This window comes from Anser anser (assembly GCF_964211835.1).
Source record: "Anser anser genome assembly, chromosome: 13".
NCBI classification, from domain to species: Eukaryota; Metazoa; Chordata; class Aves; order Anseriformes; family Anatidae; genus Anser; species Anser anser.
The window spans coordinates 4894602-4913391 of NC_139734.1; the positions used below are offsets into that span (position 1 = coordinate 4894602).

Below are 18790 nucleotides of genomic sequence, written 5' to 3' on the forward strand. Positions count from 1 at the left end.
ATTTTACAGAGTAAGTGATTTCTACGTATTCCACAGCAAAATTTCGACCGATATGAGGAGAGCTATTACAACTTCAAGGTCCTGTACCTCTTTGGGACTGTCAAGTAATTACTCATTGTGTCAATGAATCTATTTAACTTCGTTACCGTAATGAGATACGTATATATACGCATTTCTGGAAAATTGACTTGCCAGGCTATAAATTCTAAGCATTAACTTAAAAGTAAAGTATTAAGAGCAACAGATTCATCATCCCTTTTGTAATTATATCGTTTTCTAAAGAAACACTTCTTGGTTTAAACCTCCTTTTTAGAGCTACACCTCATTTCATGTCTACAGAGAGACGGTCTTTCTACGTGTGAGAGCAAAACCTTTCTTAATAGGAAATAATACCTTTAATGATTCAAACAACCATTTGGTGCAATGTGAACAGGCAAAGTGCATGCAGTAATTAAAAAAAGTTTGGAAAAGGCAAAGCATAAACTTATCACTATTTAGAGCTTTAAAAATGATGCCAGGAGGAAAAGAAGTAGGACAGTTATTTTATGTTTCATTGACATACAGCATTTATGGAGTACTTTTAAGAAGCATAGGAACATTTCTAAGTCCATCCTTTCTTTAACTGCACTCTCATTTTCCTCTCCTCTGCTTTCTAGATCAAAATCAACCCCTTCTAACACTTATAAATGTGTTTATGCAGATGTCTTTCAGCTCACTCTGTACAAACATTTCATCCAATCTGATTACTTTCTAGAAAGTGACAGGTCTTGATCTCTCTGCCAGCCAAAGAAACTTTTAAGGTTGCTGTTGCTACCTTGCCTCCAAGCTCTTTCCCCTCCTATGGAAACGGGAAGATGACGCACACAGAGTTGAAGGAAAGGCAAAAAACACATTTAGTTCTTACAGAAACCTCAACTGATGTATTACCTTTTCTGGCTAGTTCATGATTAGTCCAGATGCAATACGTAGATGACTTTACCTGCGGTATACGTCACACTGAAGTCTTGCCAATGTTTCTGTCAAGGATGGGATCGTTTGTTCCTATTACTAATGGGCAAAGCAGCAAACACTAGGTGCAAGCTTCTGAAGCAAATGCGTGCAGAGATTCCTAGGTAACAGGCACTGACACGTCCTCACCGCTGCAAAGAGCGAGGCATCAGAAAAAGCACGGAAAGATTACTGCCAGCAGTCATACTGGCAGCTCCCTCGGCTAAGACACAAAGGAGAGCTAGAAAGGCAGAGGAGCTTAAGAGCACGTTGAGGCAAGGGCTGGAAACACAAAGTACAGTAGGTTCCAGCTAAACAGGAGAAAACAGACTGGTAAGTGAATCATAAGGCAAACTCAGAGCACAGCTGCTACTGACATCTCAGTGGACTGAAGCAAGTCCAATTTCACCGCACTGATCCTCTCAATACCAAGGTAACCAAGTGAGCAGAGACTAAGGGAACAGGATGGGGCTGGTTCGGTCACCTCGAAACACCATGACATCTCACTCTACAAAATAAGAACACCAATTTTTGTTATTTTTTAACAGAAAAAGTACCTTCATTTTATTACTTTCAGGTACATGCCCTAAAGGAATTTATAATTTCATAAAAGGCACTGAAGAAAGCTTAAAACTATCTAGCATCTCTGAAATATACTTGTTTCCTCAGCACCAACACAGAATCACTAGCTTTGTAGCATTTTGAGTTCTCTCTCTTCCAAGTTCATCTTCAAAGCAGCTCAAAAACCAGAACACAGGTCGTATTTCCCTGCACATAGCCAGAACTCCACCTGACAAGAGACTGAGTGGATATAACATAGCAGTCAGAACTCAGCAGCAGCAAAAGTACTTGAAGAAATAATGCAGAGCATCTGTATGAATAGTGAGCAGCCTTTGGATCGATCACACCCTTTTCAAAAAGCACAGCAGCTTCCTATGGGTTGAAAACTTGTCTGATTAAATACCAGCAGCTGGTGATAGCTCGGCAGCCCTGCCTGAATAGATGCTGCATCTCTGGGGTTCTGGGGGAAAGAATTTTCTCCCTCTACGAGTCAGGGAGTCACCAGCTCTCCTCTAGGAGCATCTGTGTGTATGCAAGTGGAGCGTGACTATGAAACATTACGGTGAGGTGGAGGTGAGACCTTGGGCACTTATGGATTTGCAAGCCACAGCCCTCTTAGTACCACAACTTTTTGTAATCTGTACATTCTCAAAACATCTGGAAGCACATTACTGTAGTTCCCTCAGGAAGAATTAGGATGGAGTAAGGTACCAGACCTGTACTTACCTTGAGAGCATCCCTGCTGTGAGGCTGGAGACAGGACAGAGACCCCACCACGAATTGTCCCTACCTGAGGGACACCAACACAGCACCGGTCCTTCAGGCAGGGGAACGCTAGGGCTGGCACTAAAGCTGGCCTGCCCCAGGGGAAATAAGCTTCTTAAGTCACATGCTGCCTCTCACACCTACGCAAAAGGCAGCCACCACCTTAAACAGATAACAACATGAAAAAGATCTCTTCAGAACACAACCACACACCTTACCTCGTTTCTTAACTGCTGCAACCTGATGCAATGTTCGAGTAAGAAATAAAATGCCATGTTTTATGCTCAGTTATCTTTAGCACCCAGAAGACATTCAGCAAATAAACCAGTCTTTGTTTAGATAGGAGAGAAGGGGATATTCAGCATTAAGTGAAATTTTCCATAAAATTTGACATGTGTTGGCAAAGGCTACACAATTAGCAATTTTGTCTCCCTTGTATATTTTTATGCTTCAGATAAAAATAATTTTCATTATTTTTCTACAGAACCAAGGATTAGCAGACTTACTGCTATTAAAATTCGACCTTTCCAACACGACCACTCTCATTGCAGTACGCATCTTTGCCAAACAAGTGCCTCTGCACCCACGCGTCCTTACAAATAAGAAGCTGCCTTGCCTAGTAAGCAAATTGAGAGGTTTACAAGATCAAAATTGCATTTTACATTATTTCTTGAATTTCTAGAATCCTTCCTTACATGAGCAATTTTATCAGACATTACTTCTTTCTTTACAAAGGTCAAAGCTATGTAAAGACATTATAGCTGTAAAAAGTGAGTCTTCAGGAGGGTCACATACCTATAAATGGTGATCAAAAGAACAAAGAAATGGGGAAAAAAGAACTTTTAAAACAGATCTTAATGGATAAGATCACATTTCCAGAAACTGAATTGTAGAAAGTGGAATGATGAGAGCGGTAACTCTGTTTTTAGATATCCATAATTAAACAGCTATTCCCCCCCCCCGGCATACAGACCTCCAAGACAAAATTTATCTTTGGTGTGAGGCCACTGAAAATGAGTTTGGTTCAGTTAAACCCATCCAGTACATATTAAATTAAAAGATATCAAGAAACACTTGTACCATAAATAAATGCACAGAAAACCTGGGGTATGTTAAGAGAAAAAAGAAACAAGATCACCTGGACTAGCTTGCCATAAACCAGTGAGCTTTAGTTACTCAAAATAGAGCAGACTGCCCAGAACTGGTTTTATCACGTAGGGTTTGGTTTTTTTTTCCTTACTTGTATATTTCCAAATGTGCTAAATGCATTGCTGAAAAAAGACATTAAGCACTTGAAAAGAGAATATCTCTAGTTAATCTGCACATTTATTATCAAGAAGAAAAAAAAAAAAAGGAAAAAGATTTGGAGGAGTAGCAATAGTACATGAAGTCCAGACTCATGAAATAAAAGCCAACTGAGCTCTGTCTGAAAGCTCAACTGCTCCAGAAGAAGCTCTCCAACAATAAGTAGTTACTTAGGACGTCACATCAATACTGGCCCATATTCCAAATGTGCTCAACTAGCTGAACAGTAAGATAAAGGACATAAACAAGGAGTTATCATCTCACCTGTATACCAGGTATGCTCTCAGGTGGGCACAGAACAATTCCTAGAACTACTGATACCATGAAGCACCTCTGAGAGCCTTGTAAAGAGATGAGAATGTCAAATTTCACTGCAAGAGGCTATCTGTGGTCATTGTAACCATCTTTATCCCATCCTCCACCACGTTTATAGGAGGACATCCCCAAAGCATCAGCAAAACTCTGATTATCCTCTTTGAAGTCCCTCTTCTAAAAGCTGCATTTTGCCCTGAAAAAGCCCCATTAGCAGTCAGTGATTAGCTGAGGCGAACACCTGCCACAAGGATTGTTCCAATGTTTTGTCATACTCCCTCCAGCTCTGGACCAATTCTTGCCATTTGCCTCGGAGTGCAATGAAAGTACTGCCTTTCTGGTTTATACTTACGCAATTTCTTGCACTGACACTCCTGATACACGATCAGTGTAAAATACTAATAATAAAAGATTGAAAACTTGAATGAGGCATAGCTTCTGAGGTGACTTCAACTGACAGCTGTAAAGGGAAATTCTTAGGTCACTCCCAGAAATTAGCCTACAAACAAGGTAACCCTCTCTTGCAAAGTAACCACAAGGATAACAGTCATTTATACTTTCATCATTTCGTTCAAGAAAACTTAGATTGCATTATAGGCCTAATTTTGTACTGCCATTCAACACAACATAATTTATACCCAGGAAAAATAAGTACAAGCTGAGAAAATAAATATGATACACTTTTAAATCCCATTCTTAGAAAGGGATGAATAACTTGTAATCGAGACTTCTGAGCCAAAGCCATCTTTGATGCAACTTTATGCAGGATGTTGGCCTGACGTATCAGCCCCTGCCTAGCCACGTTCACAGAAATATTCTGGAAGAACGCTCAACAAATTGGTGCAATAGTTGTGAGGTTTGCAACAGATAGGTGATTGAAATCAGATTAAATGAAGAGAAGGTGAACAAAGTTACACATCACACCACCTTCAACAAGAAGTGCTTCAACTGTTGACCATCTCTTTGAGTAGCCTTTGGGAAGCTATTGTTCTTTATTAACCCAAAGCTTTAACTGCATTCTATTAACATTGTATTTCACAACACCCAGTCACTTCAAATCACACAGCTGAGGACTATTCAGTAACCTTACAGAGATTCTTCTTTTCACAAAAAAGCTCTGCCTACTGCAAAACCAATTTCAATTTAGCATTTTCTCTTAAGGTCTTCATGCTGGAAGGTGTTAGGGTGTGGCTGGTTTTTTTTGTTGGTGGTGGTGATTTTTCATTTTTTTTTTAATTCAGTGGTACAAGAAAGCCAATTACCCACCGCTCTATCTGAAAAGATGACAAAAACATAGTTGTCTATCTTTCCTGTTGAGCATGTTTGCCAGCTTTTTAATAACGGTAATTAAGTGCATTAACCGCTTAGACATATAAAGTACTAAAACTAGATGTTTTAGGGACCTCTTTCTGAATCTTTTTGATACCTGTAGACTGCTCACACAAAAACAAAGATCTTGTTTGTTTTCTAACTATGCAGAGAACTGCCAGGAGGACTTAGAAACGGCATGCAGATATTCATCTTACTCATTTCAATAGAACTTCCATTGACAAAGTCCCTTTGCATGCAACAAAACATATCTAGAAGCAAAAGTCTGACTGCTTGAAGGTTGCGCTTTCCGACAGGTATAAAGCGAACCTGGAACAGATAATTAAAAAACGGATGTTGGTTACATCCATCAAGAATAATTTCACTAACATACTGCATGAATTTATAAAAAGAACCACAAAATATGGCTTGCCATTTTTGTTTCAAAAAGCTTTGAAAACATGCGCTGTGTTTCCACGTAGATTCCACAGCATTAAGAACACTCAGAAGAACAGTTGTTGGTTTTGTTGAAGGAAAAAAAAACACATGAAAAGTAACTCCCACAGCTTTGCACGTTGTCTAATCTTTTAATCTTTGGGAAGATTAAAGCCTGTAACTACCACCTGATCAGGGTAGTGAAATTCTACCAGTCCAATTGATTATAAAAAGTGAAAGGCAGAAGCGAGTCTTTCATATTTATAAAAAATATAAACTCCTCTGCTATTAAAGCCTTTTCAAGAGACTTCTTGCCAGTTGTACAGGAGGAATTTAAGTCCTTAAAAGTTTAATCAAAAGAGTAGCAAAAGCACTAGGAAAACATTGGCTAAGAAATCAAGAGCTCGTGTTTTAAACTGTTTTTGTTAGAAGCCTGTTAGAAGAAGAATTTAAATAAACATTCGCAAAACATATTATACCGACCACTTACATTAATTCATTGTAGGTTATGCATGGTGAAATCGGGACTACAAAGACTAAAGGACATTGTGCAGCCTTCATTTCCATGACAATACAACACGGAGATTGTTTTGAGCTGGCTGTACACCACTTGCACGCTTGATTCATGGTACAGGTTCTCCAAAGGACTCTTTCAGTCGCTGCAGCCGAGTGGGCTAACTACTTAAACACCCCAGTTACAGAAAATTATGAGACCAAAAAAATGAAAGCAGTGAATGTGTAAGAAGCCACGATCCCTCGTCAAGCTGTTTAAACGTTAATTAACCCTTCATTTCCCCCCTCAGCTAGGAGGGGTCGGGGAGCAGCCCCTGGGGGCAGGGACCCGGGGGCTTGCAGCAGTCGGCCCTGAGGAGACGGGGGCGGTGTATGGGTCAGGAAAGGGGGCAGAAAGCGCCTGTACTTGTTGTCCACCACCCCAAAAAAGCTACATGAGGAGAAGCCCGAGGGGGACGGGGGCAGAGAGCACAGCTACCAGCTCGGGCGCCACTCACTTACCCCGCTCGCCGGCTCCATGCCCAGGCAGACAAGCAGCAGCAGCACCCACAGCAGCCTGAGGGGAAGCGAGAGGACAGACAGGGTCACGGCAGGGCCGGGGAAGGAAGGGAAAGGGGAGCGAAGGGGCCACCGCGCCCCAGCACTCACCCAGCGCAGCCCATGCCGCCAGAGGAAGGGAAGGACGCCCTGCGCGGCTCAGGGAACGGTGGGTCTCCCCCTCCCAGCCGCCTCTCGGTCACCTCCTCGTCCCTGCAGTGCGCGAACAGCGCAGTTCGCGCGGCCACAGCCAAGACGTCGCACCTGAGGTGAGGGTAACTCAGCCGGCGAACAAACCCCCACCCAGCCCCGCCGCCCGCCCACTCCTGAGGTGCAGACCCGGCACCGCCAGCGGCCGGCACCGCCAGCGGCCCCCTCCGCCGTCGAACCTCTCACACCCCGCTGCCTCCGCCGCGGAAAATAGTCCGGGGTTCGACGGCCGCCAGACGAGGCAGCGGGGAGAGGCAAAAGGCTCCCGCCCTCCGTTCCGCCAAAACCCCGACGCCCGAAGCGCGAAGGGCGGGCGGGGAGCGGCGGGCGGGGAGTCACGGCCCCCTCTACTCAGCGCGGAGCGGCCCCTTCCCCACAGACGCGCTGGGGGCCGCCTGTCGTGCGGATGAATCTCGCGGGGCGGGCAAGTAGTCCCGGGAGGACTTGAGCCGGGAGGAGCGGGCGAACGCGGCAGAGGGGCGGGTGGCGGTGGGGTGGTAGGGGGGTGCTGCTCGGAGAGAGCCGTGCAACCCCCGCCGGGCTATGCTCGCGCCTCACGCCCGCTCCCGGACCTCCTGAGGCGGCTGTGAGGATGGAGCTGCGGTGGCGAAGTCGCAGCCCAGCCGCTGGGTGCTTGGTGGTGCTGCTCTTGGGGTGCTGGCGGCTGGACGAGGCGGCGGCGGCGGTGAGTGTGGGGCGTCCCCTGGATTCTCCTCAGGCGCTGGGGGGGAGCTTTGGGGTCCCCCTGAAGGGTCACCGCTGTGGGAGGCTGACTGGAACCCGGCTCGGAGGGGGGCTGAGGTACTGGGGGAGCCGTGTGCGGGAGGTAGGGGGACAAAGGAGGCCGGACGCCCCCCTCCGGCAGGGCTGGGGGCGCCCCGAAGGCCCAGGGGTGCTCCTCAGGTGGTGCTGGGCGCCCTTGGTAGGGGAGAGAAGGGAGAGGAGGAGGAGGAGGGCGCTGTGCTGCCTCTGGGGTGCCCACCCTGCCTTCCCTCACAGACCTGGGGGCAGGAGGCACCGGCTGCTTGGTCAAGTGCTTCCCAGGGACCTGCTGCTGGCAAGGGATGGGGCAAGGAATGGGCTCCTGCTTCAGCGTGCGTCAGCTCCTATCTGCTTTTTACAATCCACTGCTCGGGGCGATAACTTTTCTGAAGCTTATGTGGAAGAGAAAATGAGTTCAGGTTTCTGATGTTTCAGATTGTTCCCCAGTTGAAAAGCGGTCCTAATGAGAGGTGTAAAGCACCTCTCTGCTGTGGCCCTACTACATGTGTGGTTTTGTAGATAGAGCTGACAAAATCCTACTTGTCTGGAGCTCCTTTGAAGTGCATTCCTTTACTGTGAGACTTTGTAGACCTTTCGTTTGCCCTTCCAAAAAGTAAAGATTGGCTGTAATGCTCTCTTCTACTCTTCCACCCCTCCTTCTTCCCAGGAGTGTACCCAAACGTAAGTGATACTAGTGTGTTATCAGTGCTTACGGCTTTTGAGAGCTGCTTGTCTTCGTGTTGCCTGCGGTGCTACTTCTGATGCTGTGTGAAGTGCCACCGGGCCCCAGGCTATTTCCCATAAAATTTCCCCACTTTTTACCCCTTAAAGAAGGGACTGGGTCAGTTCCACCTGCAGGATTTCACTGTTTAGGAGGTGGGGATTGAAGAGGGGTGGGTTTGTGTGCATAAATATGGCCTCTTCCCCCTCCTTTAGGAAAGCCCTGGAGCAGAGATGCGTGTCTGTGAGTGGTGGGAGTCTGTGGGGTCCTGGAAGGGGATGCTGCTGGGCTGACCCTGTAGGCAGCCCTGTGCCTCGAGAGAAAAGAAAGGAAAAAGCAAAATGGTAGAGTTCATGGATCTCAATGCCACCTTGTGCTATAGGCTTCCTTTTAGGATGAGTCTCCTGGGGTTTTACTGCCCCACAGTGAGATGAGATTAACTCAAGACCTGAGGGCTAGTGGGGATGGGAGAAAGAGACAGGCAACTCTGTTCCCAACTTACACAAATCCTGCTGACTCTTTGGTTTCTTAGTACTCTGGTGTTCTGATGTCCTTGAATCTCCCATGATGGTAACAATGCTAAATTATACTGACCCGTATCAATTTGGATCGGTGTTTTACTCTTTTGATGGCCAGAAGAGGTAGAACTAACGTTATAGCAGTATGCGTAATACACACAGTCTCTTTGTGAATAGTGTTTTGGGGCCTTATGTTGGGTTTCCCTACCCCAACAGGATAATCCTGGTGGGATGATTTGAAGTCATTCTGGTGTCCTCACTAAAATAGCTGAGCTTATTCAACCTCATCATACACATTTTAAATGTAAAAATCATGATGTCTTTGCGCTGGATTGTAGGACTATCTATGCTAAGTGATAAGTACAAGGTGACAGAGCAATGCTGTTATCTGTCCATGGAGACAATGACTTAATAAAACCACCAGAAGCTCATACTCAGTACGGATGAATTTAATTGTTCCAGTTTTATTACTGGATTTCCAGTGCCCTTAAGCCATAAACTCAGCTTGGTGAGTAGGATATGGGTCATGCAGTGCACTTGTACAGACTGAGCAGTGATGTAGGGTGAAGCATGTAAGCGCTGGCTAGCAGCGTAAAAGTAGCTGGGAGTCAGACCAGTGTTACTTCAGAGTGGGAGGAGGAAAGGGGTAGGATATGGTGCCAGTGGTGCATGGAGTACAGGAAAGGTACTTATTTGCTGTCATCAGAGTATGCGAGTGCTTATGTATGCAAAGGGGCAATATTGTTGCCTAAATGACTTGGTGTTTCTTATATAATTCCACACATGTATATAAGTCAACTAGCTTCTATTATAAGCAAAGTGCTTTTCCCTCTCCTGGCAGGCTTACTCTTCTCTATAGAGAAGTGATCTTAAGTTACAATTGTGGAAGTTCTTTAGTTAAAGAATGGAGATGAGCTAGATTATTGAGATGAACTAGATTAACACAAATCAATAATCTATGAAACTCTGTTGAAGTTAATGCCTGCTTATTAGCTTTTACTGGGGGGGGAGGGGAACCTTTATGGTTAAGGCCTAGATGTTTAGTGTGTGTAGATGGGCTTTGTTTGCCCTGAAGTTGTCCAAAATTTTTGTGATGTCTTGTTTTCTTTGCCTGCGTTTTTTATTCCAGTTTGACATGAGTATATGCATATATCTCATGTAGTTAATTACACTGTACTTAATATTCTTGATGTGTAAATGATAGTCATTTCCTTTGGACCCAAATACTTTTCATGGGATTGGCTACCATTATGTTGCATTTCGTAACTGTCTGGCTTGCTAGTTATGAAAGCTAGCTCTTGAAAAGCAGGATGGAATGGATGCTCGCCTGCGGAATTCAAACAATATTTCATCCTGAAATTCCGAGGATGTGCACAAGACTGTTGCATAACATCAAGGCTCAAGCCCTCACACTTGTAACTTGTCACTTGTCATGTGTTTTGCTGTTGACCTTTCATGGCTTGTGAAGATGCACAGTAACAGTTGTATCTCAGGATGTGCTCTGGTGTATACTGAAATGCAAATAAATCCAAGGCATTCTGCATGAAACCTAACAATACTCCTTCGGACTGTAACATCTAGTCTTTTGTGGCCATGCATAAAAAGTAGTTATGGATCTTATTCAGTTTTCCTACATGATGGAAATAGACTGATAGTTCAGCAGAAACTCCTAGCATGCTCCTGGTGCCTCTGCTTAGGCACTTTCTGGTGATTTCCTCATTATGAATGGATTCATCTACTCACTGTAAGCAATTATCTAAGCTACGTACCCTTTTTCTTCCAAAGAAGGAAGGGGAAACTTTCCTAGGATGAAGTGTTACTTGGTTTATTTAACAGTTATGTAAATTTACAGTGATCTTTCTACACTGAATAAGCAGTAGTGCTTACCATAATGCAGTTAGCTGCTCTTAGTTTTACTTGAACACACAGGGACTTATCAGTCTTACAAAACAACTGAAATCAGAAAGAACACCCCGGCAAAATTACCAGGCGTATTTTCTCTCTGGGACAAAGTGCAGCGAGGAAGCCGTTCTGCAGGCCGTGAGGATGTATGGTGCACTTTGACCCTCCCTCCGCTTAAACGAAAACTCTCCCCTAATGGCATCAACTGTGTGAACTCTCCCCTGCGTATCACCACTTAACAAGATATCTAGATAACGCTTGCACGTTCGAGGAATAGCATTACGCAAGCGTGCCCAAGCAGCCTCCGCCAATAATAATACCAGACAAATTGCTGGGAATGAAAGCGCTTTTTGCCTGACTGTTGCATCAGGCTGTCTGGACTTGAACTCACGGGGGTGCTTTTAAGCTGGTGCTCTACCCAGTTTTTGGCTATCTGATGTCAACTTCAGGCTTCTATGCTAAGAGCAGGTGGCTTACAGCACCGAACGTGTAAAAATTTGTTCAAGAGGTGTACTAGTATGGTTTTAAGCATCTTTTACCTTCCTGTGGGAGGTTAACAATGCAATTAAACAGTATGAAGTGTCACTGATGCAGTGCAGCTTTCTGAAAAGGAAACTTGCTGAAAGCCCTGGTTATGTAATTGCAGATGGGTGGTGTGCAGAGGAAAAGCTTCAGTGTACCAAGGACTTACCAACAGCATGAACGCAGCTGAGCTGAAGTAAGGTCCTGAAAAGGTCCTGTTTTAAAAAACAAGCAAACTCCAATACTTGTAAACTAATTGTAAAATAACTTTTGTTTTAAGCTTTTCTCACAGAGTTTATATCTTTCTTGGAGAATTTGTGAAGGAGATGGTCCTAAATTTAGGATACTGCATGTGGGGGATATGTTCTTAATTTTAGGGTGAAGAGCTATTCCACAGTCACATAATTTTGAAATTATATTGCAAATTAACCATTTTAGCATTGACTTGGTGATAATTTATTTTCTCTAAAAGTCTGATTCTTAAACTGTACTATGGACATCTTTAGTATTCTTGAATAAGGCACTTGTATTTTGTCTTTCGTTTATGAAACCGTGTCTCTGTTCCTATGCTCCAAAGGGGAGTCTGGGGTAAATACCGACCTGAGGCCCCTTCCAACCTGAATCATCCCAGGAGTCTAAATGTAACTATGTGAGAGTAAAGCCGTGCTCTGAAGTGTGCTTTAAAACTACTTGTGCATCCTGTAGTCAAGAATTAATTGTAACTGTATGCAATTGTAAGTAGGAGGTCTCATGATTACTTCCAGTGAAGATAGCTGCTGCTGTGTTTTGGTTGCAACTCCTTAAGAAGCCATCTCTCAGACTGTCAGCATGGCAGCATTGAAAACTGTAACTTGTATTCTCTTTTCAAACTTCAAAGTACGAGTTTCCTTTTGTGGAGGGTGTCTTGCACAGTGTATGTGTACATATGTTACTTTGCTATAATGTAACAAGAGGGAAAAAAATGTAGAGGTAATATTGATAGTGTTTTTTTAACCTGAAGCCTCTTTTAGGAGTCAGGAAGAAAGGAACTCTAAAGCTATGGATTTGAGCTGACTTTAGCGATACCCTTCAAGGCTCAGCTATTGCAGCTCCAACTTCTGTGGTTGGATTTCTCTTCTTGTCTCCTTCTCCCATTTGGGGGGGTAAGAAAATAGTTTAGTCTCATCAGTATTTTGTTTCTTTTACCTAATCTCTCTAAGGAGAATTAAAATGACAGAGCTGAATTTCAATGTTCCCTCTCCTGGCACTGTAAAAGACATCTACGTACAACACTTAGACTAGCACTTAGTCAAAGAGCTGTCTACAAAATGATTTTTTCTTTGAGGCATATGGTTAGCCCTGCAGAACTCCTCTCCTGTGGTCAAATGTGGCCCCCTGTATGCTAGATAAGCTTTGCTACTGCAGCTCTGCTGGAAACCCTACCTTCCATTGTCTTAGCTTTCCTTGAGATAAGTGAAGCTCAGCCAAAAACAGCCTAATAAGTCCTTTTTTTGCCATTGTCTGCCTTTGTTAAGGCTTTGTGCTGAAATGCCCTAAACATCTGTTAGGGCTCTGTGCTGAAATGTCTTGAACATGTTGGAAAAAACCTGTTTATTCCAGTACTGACCTTAGCTGTTACCACTGTGAATCTTGCTTTTAAAATGCCCCATTAATTTACAGGAAGTTTACTTATGTTGTAGTGCTTCCTGGGGAATTAAGATGCTTTGTGAAACTAGACTTGGACAATCCTTACTTAGAGCTGTGGTGTATGTACATGATAGTATACCAAATGAATCTCCAAGAAACAATAAGCAAGAAAATCCTTAGAAAATTCCTTAGTTTTTTTCCAAATGCTTCACCGATACCGAATGAAGCTTTCATCTCTTTCCATCTTTTGCTAACTCTTGCTTTTTGTACCTCTTTCATGTTGTATTTGGAGATGTAGTTACAGTAGGTATGATCACCTTACTGACTCTGGTGTCAACTGGCAGGCTGACAGGTCCTTGGGGAGCTCTTGCCTTGGGTTAAGGGATGATGGTTCTGGTTGCCTACTGGGCAAGTAGCGGGGCTGTGGTGGAAAGGCTTCCTGTGAGCGCTCGGGGCTGTAGGGCAGCTTGTGGGAAAGGCGAAACCGGACAGGTATCTCAGCGCAGAGTGCTCTCAGGACTGCTGAGATAAGTGGCTGCTGAGTTCCTCCAAAGCTATACCATATTTTTAGTACTCCTACACAGAAAATTGAACAGAACTACACAGACCTTCCTTTCTAGCTTAATTTTCAGTTGGTCAAACTGGCTTCTTGCACAGTTACTGCACTAGACAAGTATGCAAGAACCTTCATTTGCGAGCATTAAATTGGGCTTTATGTAGCAACTGGAGTGGTAGTGAAGCAACATGCCAACATTTGTACTGAGAAAAAGGCAATGAGGCTTGAAGAAAAACCCCAGTGTTGATATTCTTCTTTCTGACTGACTCCTGTTTCTACCTACTCCTTTCAGGTGCTTGAAGCATCTTAGAGCATTGGCAGCATTGAGTGGAAGGGAGGAATTTTGTAGATGATATCAGAGGTGTTGTGTCTTACATTTCATAACCTGCATTCACCATGTGCTGTCTGTAACTGGTAGTTATATGACCGGGAAGTCAGTCTTCTCTTCATCTTGTAGCATTGTCTCAAACAGAAATTAGACTTCTTATACGTAAGTATGTGCACTGGTAATATGCATTGGTGTGTTGTATTTTAATATACTGAAGTGCAATTTGCAGTGTTCCTCAAACAGAAGGAAATAAGATAAGTTTCCCTTACAACTCAAAACTTAAGGAAAAAAATCACTTGGCACTTGATAACAATGATCGTTTTTGAGTGAAATTAATGTTTCAGCTCCTTGATCCAGTGTCTGGAATAACAATTTGCCTATGCTTCTTTCACTATTGTACTTCTGAACTTGGAAGGTCATCCTTTTCTGTGCTGTTACTCTGCTTGGTTAAAAGTCTCGAACTCACATGTGGGAAGGGTAAGTGGTTTTGTTAGCCTATTGTGCCTGAGGCTAGCGATTCTTTCCCCCACCTCCTGATGTCATCTTCTCTATGCTGTTCTTACTCCAGGAGATTACTCTTTTTCTGTGCCTTAACCTTGAAGGGTGTCACTTTTGCTTCTTAATTTGCATGCTAGTATAAAATGTGATGTGAACATGTTTTCTTGGAATCCAGGAATCCTTAAAAGGAGACCAGTGCCAGATGGATTTCTTCACCCAGCCATGGACTTGTGGGTCATACTGTTTTAATAGCTACCTGTTGCTAAAACAAATTAACTTTATATTAAACACTTTCTGGCACTATTTCTCGTCTCCATGTGTGGGAAAGCTCTGAGTTCATACCCAAGTAATGTACAGTCACTTCATCTCTATTCTAAATACTGTTTTCCTGGCAGACATATACTTTTCCCTATGTTTTCTAATCAAACTAGGCAACTCAAGAGTGTTGATTTTTGATAATTCATACTGGGCTTCATTATTTCTCCAGTACTCTGGATGTACTGTAAACTTTTTGACACTTTTTTCAGAATAGCTTTATTGCTCTTCCCTTCTGGCCCTTAATCTCTCCCAAACTCCCACATTTTGGATGGAAAAAATAACAAGCATTTGTTATTACATAAATCTGTCAAACTTAAGCAAGTTGAACTTGCATTTGATTTTTTTTAGCTTCACCTGTCTAGCAAAGAAGGCTAACATTCTGTCATTAAGGAGTGAATATGACAGTTTGTGAATAAGACTGTATAGTATCAGTATGTGTTTACTAAATACAGTATCAGTTCTTCAGAAGCAAGCCTCTCTATGCACTGAAATCCTGCAGGTGTCCTGTAGAGGAGAATAAAATGAGCACCCTGGGCAAAGAACTTTGCCCTTTATACACCATGAATTCAAGTAGCATTTGCTAGAAACCACAAATAGTTTTCATTTCTTTAGGTGACGCTAATGTGACCTGCAGGCAAGGCTAGATGGGCCTTCATCCCCCAGAACACACAATTTCCTATAAAGTGCCCCTGCAAAATGATACTTGGGTGAAGGAGCTTATGTTCTCAGTTTAAAAACCTTTTAAAATGAACCCTTTTTATGGAGCAGTGATTTTCGTAGTTCAGTTTATTCTGAACCAACATATTACACAGAATGACAGGAGACGCTGTCCTTTCTGAAAGACTAAATGACTCGCAGCTGTCATTTGGATATGAAGTGACTCAAAGTTTTCTGAATTAGTCTAAGAAAAACTCTCATCTATTGAACCTTGAAAGACAAAGGTACTTGGAAGGAAAAGGAGGCTCTTTTACCAGTCTGAAGAAGGTAACTTGTATTTGACTACTCATCTCTTCATCCAGTCACTGTGTATTCACACATAACAGAACCTTAAGGTTTCTGCAAAGCCATTCCTTAACTTTTTTTATTCTTTAAGAGTTATATACTGAAACACAGTATGGAGGAAAAAATGGAGAGATGAGGAAATGGATGAGAAAAGTTTCAATTCTTGTGTTTTTGTATTCTAAGTGAACGTAGAAAATAAATTCCTTAACTTTAATGAGGAGAGGCTTGTTGACAGGTCTAGTCATGCTCAGAACATGTCTATTTTTGGAACACCAGAGTACTGTACCTACAAGTGAGAGTAATCAGACAGGTACTGTTTCTCTTTAATTGATGAATTATTAATTGACATTAAGCACATTTGCTTAGCCTGTCAATAAGACACCTAATGGCTGTGGATGTATTGTCCTAAGCTTTGCTTAAGGTTTTCAGTGACTTTTGCATCTTGATGGCAAAAAGACATGTATTAACAGACTTGGTATTTGAAACTGCAAGGAGGCCCTTAAGCTCTTTGATTCAGAAGTGTACCAGAGGCCACTTCTGAAGTTTTCAGATGAAATGAACCAAATGCTGTATTATTGTCAGTTAAGAGGCTCAAAGGACAAGACAAATACAGAAGGGGGAGGCATCAAGTACAAAGACTAATTTCTGAAAGCTAATTGTTACAAACAGATAATGAAGTCTGGGGGGGCAAAAATCTCCAGTCACAGTATTTTGTTATACTTGAGTCGCAGCTACGTAACAGAAACATGAACATCACTTTCCATTGATCACTAAACATGCTGCATAACAAGCTTTCATTACTTGTCTCAAAACACCGGTGCTTCCTCCTGGGAGGAGAAAACTCCCATCCAGACCCATATGTGAAGTCAAAAGGCTGTCATCTTTGGACAAACTTCCCAAGCTTTTTGGCTCTCTTCAGATGGGGCCTTTTATTTTGTTTCATACTGTGGTGACTGGTAGTGATCGAATGTCTGAGGTAGTTCATGTATGTGAATGTGAGTTGCAGTTGTAACTTGGTAGCTTTTAGTCCCAATTCTGTGCTTCACTTGGCTCTGCAGAGCTAGGGACCTCCACTACCTTTACTATCTCTGGCCCTGACAGGAGAGTGTAAGCGCACAAAATGCTGTGGGATTTAACTCTTGGAGTACTTTAATGTAGAGAAGAAAATGAAATTAAAAAGCTAAAATGCCAAGCTTGTCTCTTCTTCTAGAATCAAAGAAAAACTCAGACTGAAAGTATAATCCTGCTGCTCTGGAGGCTAGGAGAGACGACCTCCTGCTCAAAGCAGGGGGCTGTCTTCAAAGTTCTCCATTTATTCTTCTTGTAGCTGCGAACTAAAAGGACATTGTAAAAGTATCTTCCATTCCAAACCTTGCTGACTGGAGGAACACAGTTAAAACTTTCTGGCAACGCTCAGTACTTAGTGCTTGCAATTAACCTACCAGTCACTGCAGGATGCAGAACATAGATCACAAACTTGCAGCAGGTTATTTTCTTGGACTGCATCCAGCTCCAAATAGCACTTGTGGGAGTTGGTGCACTCCCTAAAACAGGGTGCCTCGGGGAACACTTTCCCTTTGAGAAAGTGACTGGCTGGGTTGGAATGTGTGCAGATGCCAGGGGCAGCTGCTCATTCTTCCCCAAATTCAGGCTGAGCTGCATCTTGAGGTTTAGTAAGGCTTGAGTTGAGGGCTACTTCTTGTGAATGGACATCCCCAGTTCAGTTACTGTTGGGACAATGTGGGTTCTCTCCTTGTCTACCCTCACTTTTGAAAAACTGATAATGCTTTAATGCAGCATTGCACAGAAGACAGCCTGACATCCTCAGGCTGGGTCAGAGGATTGTCTTAACCAGGTACTCTGAGTTGGGTATTGTTAACCTGCCTCCCAGCAACCTCCAGAGCAACTGGGAATAAAACCGACTGATAAGAAAGCAATAATAATGTAATTGCCGAAGCAAGGAGGAGCTTAACTTTACTACTGAAGACTCCTTTTCCCCAAATAAGTAGTACTAAACTATTTATACAGCATCTGCTGAAAGTAACGCTTCTAAGTTTTCATGGGTGGTATCCCTCAAAGTATTTCAAAAAAGGAATTTTTGAGTAATACATTTTAATTTGTCTTTATTAAAACTGTCTGGTTCATTCTGTATACACTAATCATACTTCTACTAAAATCCTTTTGATTGAATCTCTTTGGATGAATATGTCATTGTTACAAAATGATCTTTTTCACTGTTGGTGGTGGGAGGTAGGGGAAGAGTAGAGACAAAATATAGAAGAAAATATTATGAAGGCTTAAGTATCAGCAGGTGTTTGAAATAAAAATCTAAGGTGCATTTTCCTCCTTCTGCCTTTCCTCCCACCCCCCTTCCAGCACTGATCAGATTTCTTTTGCCTTTTTTACTACAGATACCATGTTAATACTTCGAAAAACTTGTTGGTTTTCAAGGCCTTTTGTAAAGATCTTATCTGTGGTCCTTTTAGCTCACTTTTTGGCATGGGTTCAATTTTTTTAAAGTAGCAAGCCTTTGACAAGTGCAATTGAATTCCTAGGGCATGCTTTCTGTTCAGGGATGATCAGTGCAAACCGAATGTAGCGATTCTTGTGATAATGTAATGTGTAGCCTCTAGATGTAGCTTCCCACGTGTAAGGGAATGAAATCCACTTCTAATCAAGTCTGAGTATCTGATTCCAAGATCGTGTGTCCCAAATAGACTGTCTATTAGCATTAGCCTGCAGCTGTCTCTTCTAGCACTTTAAAGGCAATAAAATAGTCAGTCCCACTTTTCCTTTGTCCCCACTAAATGCTCTGGGAGAATACTGCTATTGTGATCCTCTGTATCCCTGTAAACTTGCTCTTTCACAGCAAGGTACAGTTTGATCATCTTCCCTGGGCTTCAAGTGACAGATGCTCTAAGGAGACCCCAAGCTCTCATTAGCAGGTAGCTGAACACTGGGGGCTAGAGTATCCTACTATTCATCTGCTGAAGGTAAACATGCGAGTTCCTGAACAGGCATCTAATGCCCACTAAATGTCTCCAATTTTTATCAGCTTTAGGGATGTCTGAAGCCTTGTGGATAGAGGAAAAGGACCTCCCAAC

The 18790-nt window shown here is 42.9% G+C and overlaps 2 protein-coding genes across 3 annotated transcripts in view; one reads left to right on the top strand and one right to left on the bottom strand.

Moving 5' to 3' along the window:
* COL4A6 (collagen type IV alpha 6 chain) overlaps positions 1 to 7245 on the bottom strand; it is a 130967-nt gene extending 123722 nt beyond the window's left edge. Inside the window, exons 1-3 of the mRNA XM_083797341.1 lie at positions 7113 to 7245; positions 6835 to 6987; positions 6688 to 6742 (exon numbers count right to left, since the gene is read on the bottom strand). Of these exons, the coding sequence (XP_083653467.1) occupies positions 6688 to 6742; positions 6835 to 6848 (69 nt within the window). The 5' untranslated portion in view covers positions 6849 to 6987; positions 7113 to 7245. The remainder of the gene's footprint in view (positions 1 to 6687; positions 6743 to 6834; positions 6988 to 7112) is intronic.
* COL4A5 (collagen type IV alpha 5 chain) overlaps positions 7233 to 18790 on the top strand; it is an 83158-nt gene continuing 71600 nt past the window's right edge. The window contains exon 1 of one of the 2 annotated variants that reach the window (XM_083797340.1): positions 7233 to 7357. In XM_083797340.1, coding sequence (XP_083653466.1) covers positions 7340 to 7357 — 18 coding nt within the window. In that variant the 5' untranslated portion in view covers positions 7233 to 7339. Of the gene's footprint in view, positions 7358 to 7378; positions 7619 to 18790 lie in introns of those variants that run through there. The other variant, XM_083797339.1, reaches the window with a different exon arrangement.